The sequence below is a fragment of the Patella vulgata genome, chromosome 3, assembly GCF_932274485.2.
Source record: "Patella vulgata chromosome 3, xgPatVulg1.2, whole genome shotgun sequence".
Lineage (NCBI taxonomy): Eukaryota > Metazoa > Mollusca > Gastropoda > Patellidae > Patella > Patella vulgata.
Window position 1 is genome coordinate 5,943,750 of NC_065881.2, and position 21,821 is coordinate 5,965,570.

The window sequence follows — 21,821 nt, forward strand, 5'->3', positions numbered from 1 at the left end:
ACCCAGTTTTGTAATGTTCCATTAAAGAAACGAAATTAAAGCAACTGCAATTGTATGTCATTTGCGTTTTTCGGAAAATATAAACATTTTCTCGTCTAAATCCACTCCAAAATATACCCAATGTGATTATTTAATATTTCCAGTAGTGGATAATCTCCCGGCTTGGATTAAACAGAGGTCCATGAAAATATTTTACCCGACATTTTGCACGTGGCGCTTTCTTGTTTATATCGTGCACTCGTTTATATTCCCTTTAGAGATTCACTTTCGCAATATTGACATTTGCAACGGATAGAAGCTGGGGTTGGACCATAAGGTCTATCATTGAGTCAACTGTGTCGTGGTGTCGATTTCCCGGTTGTACGTGACAAGGAGTAGGATCACGTGGGTTTTCTTCGGGTTCAACGGTTTCTTCCCACTGTTAAAGACCCCTACGCGCAAGCGAATTAATGAAATAAAATTGAACCATATGTTAGTCCCTAAATGACCTGGTTTACGTCGCGTGGACGTTAAACTCTCTCTCTCTCTCTCTCTCTCTCTCTCTCTCTCTCGCGCATGGATGGGAAATTCCCAAAACGACGATCGGTAGTTTTAATTAATGTCATAATGTCAAATATAAATCACACGTGCGTGAAACGGTCTGTGCAATGTCCGTATTGAATCAGGATCGTTGAAGTAAATCACCAACTCGTTGAATGAAAGGGGTTTAAAGTCTGATAATTGTAAGAATCTGCCGATTATCTAGGCGGAAGTTTGGCACCGATTACATCAAGATTGGTGAGATATAATAGCTCTACCGTGTCACAAAAATTGTTACCATGGTGTTAACTAAGACATAAAATAGTTTAATTCATGTTCTTCCCCTCGTTTCAATGGGCCATTAAATTGTACCACACTCGCTAGTTTTACGAGTATTAAACAAATGCTTGAAGAATAAAAACTCTTGAATGACGACCTTTAAAAACACACGATATGCAAAACAGCTTCATGTCTATTATAAGTCTCATTAAATTCCCGGGGTGAAACACGTGGGGAATTTAGGCCAGACAGGTAAAACAGCCACCAGGTAAATTGTTATCTTTTAAAATTATCCGATATATATCTTAAATTCTTTATAAGTTGTCTTTCTGGGGTTGTCTACAGGTAAATTGTCGGGTTTTTTCTTGGTTTTTTGCTCAAGCTATAAGGTATAATTTACATAAAAACTATTTAGGATATGTAAATGATATATATATATATATATATATATATATATATATATATATATATATATAAAGGATAGGTAAAGTTACTGAGATAACAAAGCTAGTATTATTCTAGAATTAGAACACTTCCATGCTTCTTAGTGCTGGACAGATTGTACTTTGCTGCGGATAAATTTGGCATGTGAGCGATTATCTATGTGTGAGTTAGTTGTATTTTACGTCCGCTTCCACCGAGGTGATATCGCAGACAAACGATTATCTACGGGGATACATTTTTGGAGGTTTTTTTTATTACTCGAAATATTGCACTTGGCTACGGATATATTTGGCATGTAAGCGATTTTCTACGGGAATACATTTATTAGGTTTTTTTATTGCTCGAAAGATTGTATTTTGCTGCGGATATATTGGGCATGTGAGCGATTATCTACGGGAATACATTTTTGAGTTTTGTTTTTTTTTTATTGCTCGAAAGATTGCACTTTGCTACGGATATATTTGGCATGTGAGCGATTTTCTACGGGAATACATTTTCTCAGGTTTTTTTTTATTACTCGAAAAATTGTACTTTGCTACGGATATATTTGGTATGTGAGCGATTTTCTGCAGGAATACATTTTTTGAGGGTTTTTTTTATTGCTGGAAAGATTGTACTTTTCAACAGACATGTTTGACATGCAAGCGATTATCTGCCTTAATTAATATTAGACGCGCATGTGTAATACAGCGAAAGGTAAGCTGTTTGTATTGGCTGTGAAAATATCTGTGGGCGTGGTGTTTGTGATTAGCCTTTCATCTGCTGACGAATACAAACGGTACCAGTATAACAATGATGTCATTATGGTCGTGTTATTATTATCCAATCCATATTAACTAGGGTATTTTGGGTATGTTAATGGCTGTATCATAAGGTCTGTCATTGAGTCAACTGGCTTGGTTTCGATTCCCCGGTTGTACGTGACATGGAGTATGGTCGCCTGTCCAACCTCGTGGTCGAATGGTTAACACGTGCGTACTGTATCATAAGGGTTGTCATTGAGTCAACTGGCATGGTTTCGATTCCCCGGTTGTACGTGATAAGGAGTAGGGTTGCCTGTCCAACCTCTCCCGGATTGCTCCTACTGCTAAAGACCCCTACGCGCAAGCGATTTATTGAAATAAAATTGAACCATATGTTAGTCCCGAGATGACCTAGTTTGTGTCGAGTGGACGTTAAACCCCATTTCTCTCTCTCTCTTTCTCTCTCTCACTCTCTCTCTCTCTCTCGCTCTCTTTTGGCACAGTCGGTATAGTTTAATTCCTAGAAAAAATACTTTCGCTCTTAGAAAACAAGAGTCTAGAACCTTACAAGCTATTGGGTTGTTCCGTGTAGGGATTGTCGGCTATATTTCATTACAACTTCTGTGTGTTTCAGGTAGTAAATTAGAGGAAGAAAGAAAACAAGCAGCTTTACTGAATGGGGAGGATGCACCCCCTCCCCTCCCCCCTCGTCCATCACGAGGCAACAAGGTTTATCCTAATAAACCCATCATACATACAGGTGTTCCCATGAAAACTTTACAATGGACCAGAATTATAGTAGCAGACGGTAAGTCTGGATAATGTTTCTTTATTTTTACTTATGTCACTTATATCTGTTACTTTTATGTTTGTTACTATAACCGGCACGTTGTATTAATAGTCACGACAGTTTAACGAAGAAATTATTTTCATATTTCTGTTAAACGAAGGATTTTTAATGTTTAGAGTGGAGAATGGTGGTAGGAGGTGTGTGTGAAATATGTTGATTTAACGTCCGCTTCCTCCGAGGTGATTCGGATGGGACAAAAAACGGAGGTCCCGTGTACACATTGGCGTGCACGTAAAAGATCCCTTGGCAGTTGGAATTCGATATAAGAGTAGGCTGTAGTGCCGCTGTCCGGGCAAAATTTCCCTCATAGCACACTGTATGGCGTATGCCCGTCTTCATTAGCCCAGTTAAGGAGCAGAACAGTAGGACTTGTTAAACCCCATTTCATTTCATTTCACTTTCCTCCGAAGTGAAATCAGAAATCGCATACCATGACAATCTCGTTCCCAGAGATAAGTTTGCCCTTCGTTTATCGCTCATAAAACTCGCCGGCCATTTTGAAATCGGCAGCATTTCATTCTAACAAATCCTGTCAATCAGTGGCTACGGGGGCGGAGCTAAACAACCGAATTCACGCTGATTAATGGCCGGCGAGTTTTACCAGATACACGAGGGGTAAAGTTTTATCTGGGATCGAGATTGCAATATTGACTGACTAGTATATGTTTGATATCTACTTAAGGGGTGGTCAGCTACATTTTACAGAGACGGCTTACGGTCGCCATATTTGATGGATGATAATGCATGGTGGTAGTTTGGTCATTGTTTTTTAATGTAGTTTTTTTTCAAATTATTTTAGTTTTGAAACGAGATGGCCGAATGGTTAGCGCGTGCACTTTGTATCATAAGGTCTGTCATTGTGGTTTGATTCCCCGGTTGTACGTGACAAGGAGTAGAGTCGCCTGTCTATCCGTATGGGTTTTCTCCGGGTCCTCTGGTTTCTTCCCATTGCTAAAGACCCCTACGCGGAAGCGAATTATTGAAATAAAATTAAACTATATGTTAGTTCCGAAATGACCCAGTTTGTGTCGAGTGGACGTTATCCCCCCCCCCCTCTCTCCTCTCTTTCTCTATCGATATCTAGATATAAAAGTCCTACGATAAGAGATGCGAACAGTTTAATTCTTTTCACGCCGACATGAGAATTAGACAACTATTTCCCCACGTCACGTTCTTTGGTGTAAGGTGATAACAAGACCGGGATAATTACAGATTAATCCGCCCTTTGATGATCACGTGACATCAGCAGAATGTAAACTGGCTGTATTTGTTTTATTGTGACCAATTAAACACACGAGTGACCACTTAATGACCAGTAACAGTCACATGTTAATACGAAGTTTTCACACCCCAGGCCGGCGTTAATTAAACTCTAAACTTTCATGGTAAATATTCAAAGTTTTACGTCACCTAGAGTGGATTGTTAACTGATCGTAAATCCTATCCAAGTCATCAAGTGTCAACGCATTAAGATGTATATGTCATTTGGTTATACAGTGGTGACAATCTAGTGATGATGTTCATGTTAAAGTTTTCGGTTTAGCACTACATTTATGTTAAACGTGTAACTTTGGTCAAGTTTTCGAAACAGGGCATAAATTAATAACGATTCTCCTGATAACTGTATGTGACAAGGAGTAAGGGCACCTGTCCAACCTCGTGGGTTTTCTCTGGGTCCCACGGTTTCCTCCCACTGCTAAAGACCCCTACGCACAAGCGAATTATTGAAATAAAATTGAACGATATGTTAGTTCCGAAATGACCTAGTTTGTGTCGAGTGGACGTTAAGCCCCATTTCTCTCTGTCTCTCTCTCTCTCTCCCTCCCTTCCCGTCTCTCTCTCTCTCTCTCGGACCCGGAGAAAACCTACGAGGTTTGACAGGCGACCCTACTCCTTGTCACGTACAACCGGGGATTCGAAACCACGCAAGTTGACTCAATGACAGATCTTATGATGCAGCGCGCACTCGCCAATCATTCGACCACCCAACCCCCCATACATATAAGTATATTTTTTTAAAATGGATACATATTTGAATTTAAATGTATAACCGTTGCATTAAGATTATATCATTTCTACACAACCCGGGTGTTTAAAGGGACATTTGGGGGGTTGGATGGCTGAATGGTTAGCACGTGTGCGCTGTATCATAAAGTCTGTCATTGAGTCAACTGGCGTGGTTTCGAATCCCCGGTTGTACGTGACAAGGAGTCGGGTCGCCTGTCCAACCTCGTGGGTTTTCTCCGGGTCCTCCTGTTTCCTCCCTCTGCTAAAGACCCCTACGCGCAAGCGAATTATCGAAATAAAATTAAACCATATGTTAGTCCCGAAATGACCTAGTTGTGTCGAGTGGACGTTAAACCTTATTTCTCTCTCTCTCTTTAAAAAGAAATTTGCAAATTTTAAACATTAAATCCTCTCATTACAGCGTGTTTTATAACCAGAGAGTTTATATAAGTGTGTGATATAATCTAAAGAACATACGTGTAGATACTTACTTTACTAAGTCAAGATTTAATACAATATAATATACTAGCTAGTGATTAAATATACACTTGTCTATATTAACCTTGTCTTTAAATAATATACATAGGAAATAACAGGAATGTTTCCAGTAAGTACTTTATATACTCATAGATTAGAGCTTTTTTAAATAACGAATTTTTTATTGATCATTGGATTCAATTGCGATTTTGGTTTTATTAGGAATAACAGGAATAATGTTCCCAGTAAGTAATTTATATACACATAGATTAGAGCTTTTTTTAAATAACGAATTTTTATTGATAATTTGGTTTCTTCTTTGATTGGCATTTAGTAATTGAACATATTAACACGAGGTATAATTTTATGGATACACAATTACTGAGTTTAGACGAGGATAATCTCGTCTTTATCATTTACTTGATAAAGATGAGAGTATCCTCGTTGAAACGTCGCTTAGTATTAAACTCAGTAATTGTGTATCCATAAAATTGTACCTTGATATTGTGTTAATAATTTGATTTAATTACGATTTTGGTTGTTTAAATTAGCACTGTTCTTAACGTCGCATTCTAGGTGATATGGTTAAGAATGAACAATATAAATTTTAGGTTTATGAAATTCTCAATTAAATGATAAGTTGTATTTGGTGTTTTTGAAAGGGCAGACCTTTGGATAGTTGTTTATCCCAAATTAAAATATTGTGTTCAATTAGATAAATATTAGAGGTTTTTTTGACGGGGGCTTAACATTCAATTAAATAAATATTTTGCAAAAGTTATATTTGGTGTTCCTAGATAAATATCTGGCAAACTGTTATAATTTGTTATGATTACATTACATTTTTTCGCCAGATTTAGTTCAAATTTATTTCACAATCATCATTTCATAATTGGTTCTTTTTGACGGAACGATCGTATACTCATTTCTTATTCATTATACTTCTGTTGCGTACGGGTATTTAAAATCTAGTTCGCGAGACACACTGAGTCTTATAGGCTACTTATTTTAATACTTAGAGAAGAAATTCAAAATATACAAAAATAAAACATTGTGGATATTTTAAGTACCAAGGGGAAGATTTTATGATTATGACGTATTATAATATTAGTAATGGCTGGAAGTCAAATGTTTTACTAATGACTGTGAATAGTAATCATTTAATATGAATCATATTATGAATTGTTTCTAAGTATTTACTAGGTCGGGCCTTTGTTGTGACCAATTATCAACGTACACTATTAAAATAGTTCACCTTTACACGTGTGTGTTAAAAAATCTATTCTATGAAACACTTGGTTACGTTAGTGACGAACCCAGTATAAAAATCGATATTAATTTAGCAGAGAAAATCACTACAAACAGAACTGCTCCTTCTTTTTTCGTTTGTCTTGTGTTGAAGATGATAGGATTTCAAAGGATTTACTAATTACCTGTATGTATGTTCATTAAACTATTGTCTTTAATGATGTGAACAATGGGTTTTAATCAGGATAGCGGTACTATTTATTATGGCGGTTAATCTTTATCTATTGGAATAATAGACACATGTGGGTCTTATTCCCTGCGTTTATTGATAAGTATGGCGGCCTAGATCAAAGGTGTAATTAAGGTGAAGGTGAAATAAGACGGAAGGTTCCTAGTCAAGATCGTCGAGATGTAAATAAGGTTATGACGCGTGGTTGTTGGCGTTAGGGTAAGCATTGGGGCTAGGCCTAGAGTTAGGGTTAGGATTGGGATTAACGTTAGCCCTGTTTACATCTTGTGACCAATGACGAAAAATTGAGCTGGCCTTATCATTTAGTCGATAATCTAAGGAACGACAACTCGTTTTGACTCAGTAAGTTGGAATGTTATATATAACAGTGAGTTGTTAGATTATTGAGCTGGGACGATATAGATCTGATGCTAGACTTGTGTAGGCTGTTCAAGTAATAACAGTAAATCATTTCACTCATTATAAAATAATGACTGGATTGGTAGCGTGAACTTCTACAATGGATGGATATACAAGCATAACATACGGTTTAATGTTCTTGGCTACATCAGCTGTATCAACGTGTTCAATATTTTACATCTAAGCATTTGATCAAATTGTGTGATATTTGTGAATTGACTGATTTAAAAGTAGTGTTGTTTATGATGATTATTCCAGAGACTGAACATGGCCCCGCTTCTGTCTGGCATGGTATAATGGAACCCAAGATAGACGGTGAAGAATTAGAAAAGTGAGTGTTTGATTTCATTATTAGATTTGTGAGGGGTTGGATGACCGAATGGTTATCGCGTGGACGTTGTATCATAAGGCTTGTCATTGAGTCAACAGGCGTGGTTTCTATTCCCCGGTTGTACGTGACAAGGAGTAGGGTCGCCTGGCCAACCTCGTGGGTTTTCGCCGGGTCCTCCGGTTTCCTCCCACTGCTAAAGACCCCTATACGTGCAAGCGAATTATTGAAATAAAATTGAACCATATGTTACTCCCGAAATGACCTAGCTTGTGTTGGATGGACGTTAAACTCCATTTGTTCTCTCTCTCTTTCTCTTTCTCTTTCTCTTTCCCTCTCTCTCACTCTCTCTCTCTATCTATCTCTATCTTTCTCTCTCTCTCTCTCTCTCTCTCTCTCTCTCTTTCTCTCTCTCTCTCTTAAATTTGTAATGAAATAGGTTTAACGACGTCCTATTTTTCTGCTCCAACCAGAATAATATAGAAGGACACACACCATGCAAGGAGGGACATTTTGCCCGGACAGCGACTCTACAACTACAACCCTCTCTTATTTGAATTTACAACTGCCCAGAGATCGTAGAAAAGACATCTGTATATATAGACGTGATTAAATAAATGTCAGGATCAAACTCATGGATATTAACGGTAAAACAAAGATAGCAGTATTGGAGCATGATACCACCGTCAGTACTAATGGCACTTCCAGCAATTGCACATGCATTTTAGTAAATTGTAGTCATACTACATATTAAAATCATTTTATTTTCTTGCCTTAATTCTTTAATTTTTGTTTTATAAACAATATTTTTATTCCTATTTGTATCTGAATAGGGATTGGGGGACAGGCATAGCCTATATTAAACCCTATTAATAGATCTAATAGATTATTACTTTGACAGTGTTCTGTAGGTCAGCCATATTTTGCCATTTTGAGAATACAAACTAGTAAGAAGACGTTGCGTAATATGTCAGATCTTTTTTAAAAGGTGCACATAATTAATAAAAATGTATTAGATTCGCATGATATGAAAGGAGACGTTGTTTGAAATGTCAGCGGTTTTTAAATGATGTACATAATTTTTAAAAAATATATATTACGTTCTTAAATACATTCATATACGTTGTATTAGATTCGCACGATATGAAAGGAGACGTTGTTTAAAATGTCAGCGGTTTTTAGATGATGAATATAATAAAATAAGATATAATGCATGTTGCATTCATATACTTTTTATTAAGTTATTGGTGATATGAACCGTGTAATATGTAATTGTATGTCACAAACATCAAAGCTATCCTCCTCCAACACTATATAACAACATTGGAAACCATTTTAAAACCAATCAATAAATAATTGAACATTGGCTATTTTTATCTATGTTGTTCCAGGTTATTTTGTGCTGCCAAAGAATCACTGGATGATATTTCTTTATTTGACGATATTTATGTACGACGTGGTAGACCTAAACAACAGGTATTTTTATTGATTATTGTTATAAGCTATATAGACTGTAGTATACAAGTTTAGATCTAGTTTATGTGTAGACATCTGGTTATGATATTCACTATTCAATATCTATTATGTAAAATAATTGATTATAATATCCGTTTGATATTCACTTATTGTGTTATGTATTCAACTTTATGCAAGTAGCGTAATGCGGTGTTGAAATGATAATAACAATTAGTCCGTCGTATCGGACAAAAAAACAGGCCGCGCTGACACTTTTCTCAAGTGTGGATGGGGGGGGGGGGGGGTAAAGTGTGCGCGTTGCATCATGAGGTCTGCCATTGAGTCAAGTGACGTGGTGTCGATTCCCCGCTTGTGTGTGACAAGGAGTAGGGTCGCCTGTCCAACCTCGTGGGTTTTCTCCGGATCCTCCGGGTTCCTCCCACTGCTAAAGACCCCTACGCGCAAGCGAATTATTGAAATTAAAATGGAACCGTATGTTAGTCCCAATATGATCTAGTTTGTGTGGAGTCTAGTCGTTCGGATGGGACGAAAAACCGAGGTCCTGTGTACACATTGGCGTGCAAGTAAAAGATCCCTTGACAGATGGAATTCGATATAAGAGTAGGCCGTAGTGCCGCTGTCCGGGCAAAATTTCCCTCATAGCACACTGTATGGCGTATGCCCGTCTTCATTAGCCCAGGTTAGGAGCAGAACAGTAGGACGTTAAACTCCATTTCATTCATTCTCTCCTTTTAGCAATCTGGTATGGTTTACATGAAAGGATATTCTTGCCATTTCTAGAACACCCTGTGTCACTTCTTACATTTGTTATTTTGCTATTTCACAGCAATAACCAACTTAATCTAAATACGACCACAGTTAAAATCACGCATTATTATATGGTATCATTAATTTGCGCAATTCTATTTTCTATTTCAGTTAGTTAATATTTTTGATAACGAGAAAGCGCAAAGAATAATTGTCGAAATGCGCAATATACGCTGTACGTTAAACGATCTGATACAATCTGTGTCCCAACTTGACACCAAGGAATTCAGCCAAGAAAGGTAACAAAAATCCATGTTGTATTTGATATATAATCGATTCGTTAATCACTACCGTAAAAATACCACTGGACGATGTCGATAACAATAAAAATATCCCGATTAACAAGACGGGTTATTGAAAGGGTGTTGATATCAATAAAAGTATTCACATTAGATCCAATGATTATTGGGACTATTAAAGCTAATAATAAAAGTATAGGGTACATTGTGTTATACATTTACGACTGTCCAACATCTGGGGAGCATGCGTAGAGTAAGATTTATGTGCATTCTATTAATACTATAATCTGCTACACGATATAGAAGATGTAGCCCATGAGTTACAGTTGATGGTCTAATAAAAGTTAACGATTGTAAGTGCACATTGTGATCGATACCAGTAAATACATCTCTATATATAAAATTACCAGCTACACAGTTGATCGCGAAAATCCACGCGATCAGTTGTCAAGTTTTCGATCTTATAACAGTTGGTATTTTTGGTTGATTTTTTTAATCTCGAGTAATAAATTCAACTGTAATTTAAGTTCTTCATGGTTGATATTTGTAAATCTCTAGTATTAAATTAACGCGACCAGTGTTATAATCATATTTTTATATATATTATGTTTTATTTTAAAACAATCGTTCTATTAGTTATATTTCCTGGAATGAACGTTGCATGTAAACTGTGTTTAATTTTAAATTTTGTTTTAAATTCATTCTAGTTTTTGTTTTAATTTGTTCTGACTTTGTTTTAAATTTGTTCTAATTTTATTTTAAATTTGTTCTAATTTTTTTTTTTTTTTTTGATTTGTTCAAATTTTTGTTTTTAATTTTTCTAATTTTGTTCTGTTTTCCAGTCTTGCTCAACTACTTGATTTAATATGTTCATCACGTGACATGGATAAAATATTACATCATATAAAACGTAAAGGAGCCGGTAAGTCCGCCATTTTCATCTAATTTCTGGACATGATGAATAGGAAATATTTTTGTGACATTGAACGTGACTTTTTAATCATGTTTACCTTATTTTTAAATCAAGTATTAATAAAAAAGGAGTTGTATTAAATAAAGGGGGTGGAGGTGGATCATGGCCGAATGGAATAGCGCGTGCGCGTTGTCTGTCATTGAGTCAACTGGCGTGGTTTAGATTGCCCGGTCGTACATCATGACAAGGATTAGCGTCACCTGTTTAACCTCGTGGGTTTTGCAGGGTCCCACAGTTTCCCCCACTGCTAAAAACCTCTACGCGCAAGCGAATTACTAATATAAAATTGGATCGTATGTTAGTCCCAAAATGACCTAGTTTGTGTCGAGTGGACGTTAAACCTCATTTCTCTCTCTCTCTCTCTGTATTAAATAACACTTATTATTTCGCAACCAACAGCACCTTTGATGAAATGAAATGAAATGGGGTTAAACATCCTACTTATCTGTACCGACTGGACTAATGTAGACGGTCATACGCCATACCAGTACGGTATGAGGGGAAACTTTGCACTAATAGCTTATTGTTTGTTCTGTATTTTCAGGTCAACTGGATTATCCAGAATATCTCATCTCAGAATTAGCAAAGATTGATCATTTTCGAGAAAGATTAGATTTTCTCCGATTTAAAGAGAAATTACAGATTAACCTGTTTGAAATAGGTCAGTAAAACAGATTTCTATTTAATCGTGGAAAACTTTTAGATGAGGTGGATGGGGTGGGTCGGTGTGGTTGCGGTGGTCATGGGTTGGCGGTGGTGATGGGGTGGTTGCGGTGGTCATAGACCGATGAAATAAATAATCTTTAACAATGTCCTTTACCCAAATAATCTGGTTAAAATTTAGGTCAATATTTTGTTTCGTTTATTTATACTTTCGATGGCCTCTGCTACATGAAGAACTGACGGTTTGTACTGGAAGGTCAGGTCAGAGGTCACACGAGCAGCTTTTGATATTTCTAGTGGGTTACCCACAGTTCCGTGCACCCCACGTCCAAAACAGACCGTTTCATTGGCTAATCCCTCACATCATCCAGATAGCGGGTTATATATAACAACTCTTCCAGATCCTAGTGTAGTAAAAACGAAAGGAAATAGAATGTGTATTAATCAGATTGGATCTTTTGTGTTTTAAAATACACAAATAAAATATTTATTAACTTTTGTTTTTCAGAACAACAGCTCCGAGAACTTCATACAGCTTGTGATGAAATCAGTAGCAGGTAAGACTGTGTTCAGTAGTTACCGGTGTCGTGCACGTAGCAGGGTATGCTTTGCTTACTCGTTATGCTATAAAACACTGCCTTCCACATTTTTATTTATTTGTCGATCCACGGTGGCTAAGTAGGTAAGACGCTGGCTCGCTAGCCTGGAGGTCGGGAAAGTTCATCGTGATTTTCCGGCGTGTTTCCCCCTTGTCAGTGATGCCGGAAGGAGGGCCTGACAAGGACAGTTGCCCAGTCGTTCAGATGGGACGAAAAACCGAGGTCTTGTGTATACATTGGCATGCACTTAAAATATCCCTTAGCAGTTGGAATTCGATATAAGAGTAGGCCAAAGTGCCGTTGCCGGGCAAAATGTCGTCTTCATTAGCCCAGTCTTCATTAGCCCAGTCTGGGCAGAACAGTATGACTTTAACCCCATTTCATTTTGATTTATTTTTATTTATTTAGCGAGTTTTGATACTAAATTCTGCGTGGTTCCTTTAAGTGTATTGATGGTCCAAGGGAGATAAATCTTTTGAGAATATATCTTTTAAGGACCGAACCGTGTTTTCGTTTGTTCTTTTCCTACCTAACTAATGCACACATTGTTGTGCCAGGGTCAGAATAGACCCAAATCACCGAGAATTTATTGTGTCAGTCCTAATAGTCCGAGAGCCACCGTGGCTTGTGAGTATGCTGTTGGCTCACTAAACAGGAGGTCACGAGTTCGATCCCAGTGATGACCGAGAAAATGCATCACGATTTCGCAGCCTAGTTCGCCTGTCTAAAGATTTCAGCCCAGTCGTTCGGATGGGATGAAAACCGAGGCCCAACCGTGTACTCGTTGGCGTGCACGTACAAGAACCCCGAAAATTGGAACGATCCCATAGTCCACTACATTAATGTTGTGATCTTACCGGGAAAAGATGATCTTCTGATATCCAATATTTAACAAGAGACTCGAAGAACGAGGCTAGACATATTCCACAAGTCATGTCAAACGGTGACCTCATATTCGTATCTGTAGAGCATACGCAATAAATACTATCGGTGTAGACTGGAATAACCTGACGCTAGAGATTGCCATTTGATTGACACTTCTGGCGTGTTTGGTCAAATATAACTGATTTGAGATTAGAGTAAAAAACGTAAATGATTGAATGCAAATCAGTTTATATACATTCATATTACATTATTATATACGTTGCGACCCATTTGTGTCTATTCCTAGATCCCAACCAAATATTAGAGACTTAGCTCCTTTAAACTAACTTCCTAACTTGTATATTTTCAGTTTATCATTAAAAAATCTATTAGCGACATTATTAACAGTGGGTAATTATTTAAATGGCGGATCTGATAAAGGACAAGCTGACGGCTTTCATTTAGATATTTTAAATAAACTGAAAGATGTCAGTGATAAGGTGAGTCAACTTATATTATATTAAGTTCTTTTCTAATTGCATGAACCTGTTGTAACGGTTGTCGTATACAGTGCAGGTTATGTATAGTCCTATAGGCAAAGATGGGTTGGATGGCCGAATGGTTAGCGCGTGCACGCTCTATCATAAGGTCTATCATTGAGTTAGTTGGCGTGGTTTTGATTCCCCTCATGTCCTGAATCAAATCTCATCGAAAAAAAGCCGGGATAAATTCGGTTCTCATTTGTCAGAGACTAACAAGTAAAGTGTACCTAGCTCTTCGTAAGGGATAGCAAACGAGGTTCAGATTGTCAGTTGAAATGCGAAGAAATTATCTCCCTTGCATTATAACTATTGGAATGTAACTTTATCGTCTGTATTGTGACCGGTTTCTGACGTGGTTTCCCCTTGTCAGTTATGCAGGACGGGGGGCCTGACAAGGACAGCTATCTAGTCAATCGGATTAGACAAAACACCTAGGTCCCGTATATACATTGGCGTGCACGTAAAATATCCTTAGGCAGTTGGAATTCGATATAAGAGTAGGTCATAGTGCCGCTGACCGGAAATAATTTCATTTGATTTCTTTGTATTCTGACCCACGTATTCTTTCGGCGGACGTTAAACCCTATTGGTTTTAAACAATATTATATAATTATTATTTTTAAATATTAATATTATATAATTATTATTTCAGACAAGACGTGGTAATCTACATGAGTTTATTGTCAAATCTTATTGTAAAATATATGAAAGTGATGTAGAATCTGGTTGTCCTACTAAATTTAGATTACCTGAACCTTCTAATATGAGACATGCTGCACAGGTAAGATATATATATATATATATATATATAGTTAGTAGGTAAAACACCTGACAAATCAACAGGTAACATATAGTAGTTCAATATATAGTTAGTAGGTAAAACACCTGACAAACCAATAGCTAACATAGTAGTTTATTATATAGTTAGTAGGTAAAACACCTGACATATCAACAGGTAACATAGTAGTTTATTATATAGTTAGTAGGTAAAACATCCGACAATTCAGCAGCCATACAATCGTAGGAAAACCGTGTTTTGAAAATGCCATATTATTATATTATTTTTTAAAAACATATACCTTCATTATTTTCCCTGTAGCATGAAATTCCCCTCCCCCATTTGTCTTTTGACTGTTGTTTAGGGTCTTTCCTTTTGGACGGTAGTAGGCATTTTACCAGTAACTACCAGGAATGAAACGTTCAGTTCAACTGAAAGAGCTAACTAAAAATAAAAAAAAGAACCACGCATTGTGTCTTTTCTATGAATTCAAATGAATATATAAAACTTTATTGTATGTAAATATTTAAACTATTAATATGTTATATCTATGTTGTTTTTTAATATGATCTAGGTATCTTTTGATGATATACAACGTGCATTATCTAGTTTACGACAAGAATTACATGGTGTTAGAGATAAGGTAAGAATAACATAATCCTTTAGTGGCATTTAGAGATTGGAGACATACCAAAATTAACACAGTTATATGTGACAACAATCACTGGTTTATTATACTCAAGCACAACGTTCCGATAAGTATCCTCTTATCTTCTTATCGTTACCAAGCACAATGACATTTAGTAAACTTGAAGGTCTATATATATTGTGCAATGGGGATGAGGCATTTAAGTGTGTACGTCAGCTTAAAGCTAGAAGGTAAATATATCCAAGTGTGCAACAATCTATATTGTACATTTATATATATTGACCTCAAGTTTACTAAATGTCATTGTGCTTGATAACGATAAGAGGATCGGTATCGAAACGTTGTGCTTGTGTAAAATAAATCAGTGATTGTTGTCCCATATAACTGTGTTAGTTCTGTTAAGCAAAACTTATTTCTGTTATATAGGTTCTGGACTTTTATGGGTTTATTATACTGAACTGGTTTATATAACTTTTAATTAAGGAAACGAAACCAAAATATCAACGGTAGACAATCTTTATGCCTTGAATCAGTGGGATTACAAACAGGGCTAATAATGGCGCAGTTCAAATACTGAACTAAATTAAATCATTTTTGTTTGAAATAACGTCCCTTTTAGAAATTTCCCAAGAATTTTAAGCCAGAAATTCTAAATGTCTTTACCTATTTCAGATTGAAGCATTAGCTAGAAAAGAGAATAGTAATATAACTTATCAACTTAGAGTTACTAGTGAAAACTACCTCACGTGTGGTAAGTCATTAATAAATAGACAACTTACTTCCTGGAGTCAACCCACTGTAGTCAATCTATGTGTTCTCTACAGTGTAAGGTTATTTGATTAAAACTATTGTAATCAAGATTTAATTTAAAATATTTGATGTTAGTCCATGCGACAGGACCCGCCGAAAAACTTTACGTAATCGTAATGTGTTTGTCATTGGATGTTCTTTGGAATACACATATTTTAAATTTAAAATATTTGATGATACTCCGTGAGACAGGGAAAGGATAAAAACTGTACAGGCAGAGAATTGATATTAAAAACAGTTTAATATTATTTGATTAAAACTCCACCAGATTACATTTAAAATATTCGGTTTTATCTTGCAATCAATTTTACCGGACTTGGTGAACATGAAATAAAATGGGGTTTAACGCCCCACTGTTCTTTGTTCTGCTCCGACTGGGCTAATGAAGACATGTATACGTCAAGTAATATGCTATGAGGGACATTTTGCTCGGGCAGCGGCACTACAGCCTACTCTTATATCGAATTTCAACCACAAGGAGATCGTTTACGTTTATGCCAATATATACACGGGACCTCGGTTTTTCGTCCCACCCGGATGACTAGACGCTTTCCCTTGTCAGACCTTCTGTCCTGACCCCTGACACGCCGGAAAACCCGATTAACTAACCTCCAGGTTAGCGTGCTAGCGCCTCACTCACTTAGCCACCGTGTCCCCCCCCCCACACTATTTAAAGACACAGGACATTGGTTTATGTGCAATGATGAACTTTCTCGGCCAATGCAGGGATCAAACACGCGACCTCCAGGCTAGCGAGCCAACATCTTACCCACTGATCCACCATGCCACCCCACCCCACACCCACAGATTAATTATTAATTAATTTCTTACAGCTGTAGAAGTGTTGTCAGAAGAAGACCGACTTCTAGAAGAAACTAAAAAATACTTCCGCCGAACAACGACCTTTTTTATACATGATAACAGACAGTGTACTCCTCAAGAATTCTTCCAAATTTGGGCATCGTTTCTCCATGATACAAAATTCTACTGGAAATTGGCGCACCGAAATTTAGCTAAAGCAAAATTTGAAATGGAATTTTTGTCTAAAAACCAAATGGTAAGTTTATTTTAATTTATCCAGGGGGGTTGGATGGCTGAATGGTTAGCGTGCGCGCGCTGTATCATAAAGTCTTGCATTGAGTCGACTGGCGTGGTTTCGAATCCCCGGTTGTACGTGACAAGGAGTAGGGTCGCCTGTCCAACCTCGTGGGTTTTCTCCGGGTCCTCCGGTTTCCTCCCACAGCTAAAGACCTCTATGCGCAAGCGAATTATTGAAATAAAATTAAACCATATGTTAGTCCCGAAATGACCTAGTATGCGTCGAGTGGACGTTAAACCCCATTTCTCTCTCTCTCTCTCTTTAATTTATCCAGATTTCTATTTGGAGATATAAAGACAAGGTAGCTCTTATTAATTATTGTACATGACAAGGAGTAGGGTTGCCTGTCAAACCTCGTGGGTTTACTCCGGGTCCTCCGATTTCCTCTCACTGCTAAAGACCCCTACACGCAAGCGAATTATTGAAATAGAATTGAACCATATGTTAGTCCCGAAATGACCTAATTTGTATTTAGCGGACGTGGGCGTTTAACTGTCTTCCCCCTCTCTCTCTCTCTCTCTCTCTCTCTCTCTCTCTCTCTCTCTCTCTCATTGGTTTAAAGATTCTTTTTGTTTTATTTTCAGTCATCAACATCACAACACAGTCATGGTAAATACCGTAACGAAGTAAAGAAACGTTTAACTAATCTAGGAGAAGATCATGACCGCCATATCTCCCGCGCCCAACAACTCAAGCATATTAACAACTGGATAGAATCCGTGGGAAAATATGCAGAAGAGATAAAGACGGAGATGCCGGTTCATTCATCATCTCGGACCACCGGGAAAAAAGACAAGCATCATAGTTCTAGAGGTCATGAACATCGTCCATCATCACCTAAACCTCTCACTTCAACACCACCGGATGTCCATAAACCCCTTGCCCTGAATCACAACAGCCCAACACAAGCTGTAGCTCCGTACACTGGCAATGGACATAATTACATGAATCAGGAATCGCCGTATGACACAATAGTAAGAGGACATAATACTGATAATGATGATCTAAAGAATCTTGCGAACACTGCACCACAAGACTCTTCTGCCCAGAAGAAGAGTAGCACTCAGTTCTCCTTGAAATCATGGCTGAAACGCGAGCAGTCAAAACGCACGGATGATGGCACCAACACACAAGCACAGAAATCACAGACTCCTGTAAGTACAGGTACCTTGGGTAAAATTCGCAACACTGTTGTGAATAAATTTTCGAATTCTAAGAGACCTAACGATACTCAACAGGAGCCTATTAAAAATGAGATCGAGAGACAGCAGAAGGGAACCGACACGAGTAATTCACCACCTCAGCACCAGACAATTTTAACCGGAAATGAGATCAATGTCAATATGGTGACCGGTCCTAATATTTATGTGGACAGAGCCAAGGGAGATTACCAAGGATTGTATTTTGAGGTTCCTATTTCTCGGGATAGTGGTTACCACGGACAGAACTCCAACCCCTCAACACTGAGCAGTACTAAAAGTCGAGATAGTTCTCCTCCTAAATATGATTATAGCAAAGATCGTCAATTCGCGGTACCGAAACCCGTGAACAATAAAAATACCTCACCGCCTAATGATATGAACAATAATAGAAAACATAGAGTAATCCCACCAGAAACTCCCCCAAAACCCTTACGATCAAAGGATCGAGCTCTCTTAGCTCAAAACAGTGGGCATAATATCCTCGATTCTTATGGTAGGACGAAACCAATCGACATCCAAATGGATAAACCACAACACCCAACAACGATTCACAAAGCGGAGTCGGTGCCTGTTTACAAAGCTAAGTTAATTCCTAACTATGAAAATCAGGGCAAAATGGATCCACGCATGCAGGGCATTCGTGGTCAGGCTGAACCAGTAGTAGCAGCTCATAAACCCCAGATATCCAACTCCTCTGATGCTTACAGAAATGAACTAGCCAGAAAGAGCGAAATGTATATTAAATCTGGTCAACCATCTTCTGTTAATCCGCTCAAACAAAGCTCCCTGTCTCCAGAATCATATGGTTTAGCAAATGGCCACGGTTCAAACTCAGATTTTGGTCGTTGTCCACAGCAACATTTTGGTGAATATCCAGCTCGAAGAAGTGCTAGTACTCAAAATATATTGGAGAGATCATCCAACCAATTCCTCAGCCCACCACAACCATCATCAGATCCACGACTATTATCATCAAATCGCCCATCAGCTAATTCAGCTTCGGTTACTAATTTAATTGATAGATTCGAGAAGAGTCCGATTCAAATAGATGGAGATAAACCACCATCGATGACATCCACGCCCCTCACTCATCGACGAAATCAACCAACAACGTCTCCTGAACGCGACTCCTACAACACATCACCTCATAAAGCTAGATCCCAGGATCGCAACAACCCGCGATCTCGAGAATCAAGTCAACCGCGGCATCGGGATTCTAGTCAACCACGACATCAAGATTACAACCCAGCGAGACAACTGGATTACCATGACGCTGACCAGAAACCACAAGTTCATCCAGTTCCAAAACCACGCCGAACGAATCCACAATCATTATCACCGGGAAATCAGTTTAATTATAACCAAACGAGTCCACATCAACAACAGTCAAATCATCACGATCAACATCACCATGGACATCAGCCACATCAATCCGCAAATCAGTATCATCAACAATCTTCCAAGCATCATCACCAGCAACCAGTGCAGCAGAAGAACAACCACCCGCAATCTGAACAGTATGGTGTCTTCAAGGCAACACCTGTATCTTATCACATCCCTAGGCCAGAGAATAATTACGGGTTAAGCGATCCGGAAGACAATTATTCCGATCAGTTACGGAAAGCGTCTAAGGCCAAAAATAGTGCTACGTTTGATCGTTATCAAACCACTAGTCCACATTATAGTCGTCATCAAACGGGTGCCATGGCTGTTGTAAAACCCACAATTGTTCAACCTACAGCAATGGACATATAGTTTACTATAGGTCACATACAATAATATATTGATGCAATATTTTATTAATATTATTATTTACATAATCATTATTCATTATCAGTCTGATTACAACACAGATCATATTTCGTTTCGTTTTTTATAGTTCAAAATTTCGTTTTACTTGTTTTCACAAGACAAGGAGGATCTGAAAGAGTTGTTATATAACCCGCGTTTTGGCTGTAGTGAGGGATTAGCCAATGAAACCACCTGTCACGGCGACTTTTTGGCTTGCTCTGCACGGAACTAAAAACGTCGACACTGATTGATTATTTAATGTCTGACGTCATAGGGTCAAAAGCTGCTCGTATGATCCCAGACGCGACCTTCAACTATAACCAGTCAGATCTTCATGTAGTAGAGGCCATCGAAAGTTTTAAAAAACGAAACGAAATATAGATCTGTATTTGAATCAGGTTGTATTCATTATTGTTATATAAAACATATTAAAAGATTTAAAATATATAATCCGATTTCTTATTTCTTAAGCAGTAACTTTTAGAACAGTGGTTCTCAACCTTTCTTTGCCAACGGCACACCTTGGAACACATGAAAAAATAGGGGCACACCTGGCTAAATATATATGAAAAATATATGAATTTTGCACAAAAAAAAATGGCAAGTCGGGCGCCATACAGTTGTAGACATAGACTAGTCATAGAAACATAGAATGACTCAAACTATCAGTGGACACAGTTAGGAAGATCTCGCGGCACACATGAGTGCCGGTGCACACTGGTTGAGAATCACTGTTTTAGAGTAAAATACATTAATTACTGAAGGCTATGTCAGGGACAAGCCTAGTTACCGATGTTAAAAGAACTAATGTAAGGGAAGAGTAGAGTAGACTGGCTTCCAGAAGAAATGAAATCTTCGGTGGAATTTCCCATAATGATTATCATCTCAAACTAGTCCCCTATTGACATGCAGATTCAAGGGACTATTTATTTAGGAAATAAGAACAGCAGCTTGGCTTCAGTCAGTACTATAAAATGAACCAATGGATTTATTTTAACCAGATCAAAATGTACAGCCTTTCTTGTTGTATGATAAGTAAGAACCTTTTAAAAACAGAACAATTGAAACGAATGGGGATATTTATGATATATTTGGGAAAAGGGGTATACGGTAGTAGATCATCCAGTGAAATTGATTGGTAGTTTACATAACCGTAGGGTCGCCTGTCCAACCTCGTGGGTTTTCTCCGGGACCCCTACGCGCAAGCGAATTATTGAAATAAAATTGAACCATATGTAGTTCTGAAATGACCTAGTTTGTGTCGAGTGGCCGTTAAACTCTCTCTCTCTCTCTCTCTCTCTCTCTCTCTCGCTTAATCACTAATTAATGGCTACCCGAGCTAGCTGTTGTCAGCCAAACTTTCACAGGTTTTTCCCGTTTGATCACCGACACCTTACCTTCAATTATCCCCGACAATCTTTATTCGATTGCCTAAATACAAAGGAATGATATTTCGGTTAATTTTTTTTCAATGATTTTCTATGAAATGTCACGGAGGCGAAACCGAAACTTTTATATTTTGTTCGCCTAGTTTTCCGGACCCACCCCATTAATCGTTCATTGGAACCACGGTGGCTAAGTGGGTAAGACGCTGGCTCGCAAGCCTGAAGGTTGCGGGTTTGATCCCTTCATTGACCGAGGAAGTTCATCGGGATATTCCTACGTGGTTTCCCCTTGTCAGTGACAAAAACAGCTGTCTAGTCGTTCGGATGGGACGAAAAACCGAGGACCCGTGTATACATTGGCGTGCACGTAAAAGATCCCTTGGCAGTTGGAATTCGATAT

At 38.0% G+C, this 21,821-nt stretch overlaps 1 protein-coding gene across 11 annotated transcripts in view; it reads left to right on the forward strand.

The window, feature by feature from the left end:
- Window positions 1–20,480, forward strand: part of LOC126815870 (uncharacterized) — an 88,475-nt gene extending 67,995 nt beyond the window's left edge. For 9 of the 11 annotated variants that reach the window (XM_050541876.2, XM_056099740.1, XM_050541874.2 and 6 more), the window contains exons 3-15: window positions 2,620–2,793; window positions 7,475–7,547; window positions 8,936–9,020; window positions 9,939–10,066; window positions 10,909–10,988; window positions 11,584–11,700; window positions 12,211–12,259; window positions 13,536–13,665; window positions 14,360–14,488; window positions 15,060–15,128; window positions 15,807–15,885; window positions 16,778–17,001; window positions 17,628–20,480. In XM_050541876.2, the coding sequence (XP_050397833.2) occupies window positions 2,620–2,793; window positions 7,475–7,547; window positions 8,936–9,020; window positions 9,939–10,066; window positions 10,909–10,988; window positions 11,584–11,700; window positions 12,211–12,259; window positions 13,536–13,665; window positions 14,360–14,488; window positions 15,060–15,128; window positions 15,807–15,885; window positions 16,778–17,001; window positions 17,628–20,000 (3,710 nt within the window). In that variant the 3' untranslated portion in view covers window positions 20,001–20,480. Of the gene's footprint in view, window positions 1–2,619; window positions 2,794–4,195; window positions 4,221–7,137; window positions 7,160–7,474; window positions 7,548–8,935; window positions 9,021–9,938; window positions 10,067–10,908; window positions 10,989–11,583; window positions 11,701–12,210; window positions 12,260–13,535; window positions 13,666–14,359; window positions 14,489–15,059; window positions 15,129–15,806; window positions 15,886–16,777; window positions 17,002–17,627 lie in introns of those variants that run through there. The other 2 variants (XM_056099742.1, XM_050541881.2) reach the window with 2 other exon arrangements.
- Window positions 20,481–21,821: the final 1,341 nt, after the last annotated feature.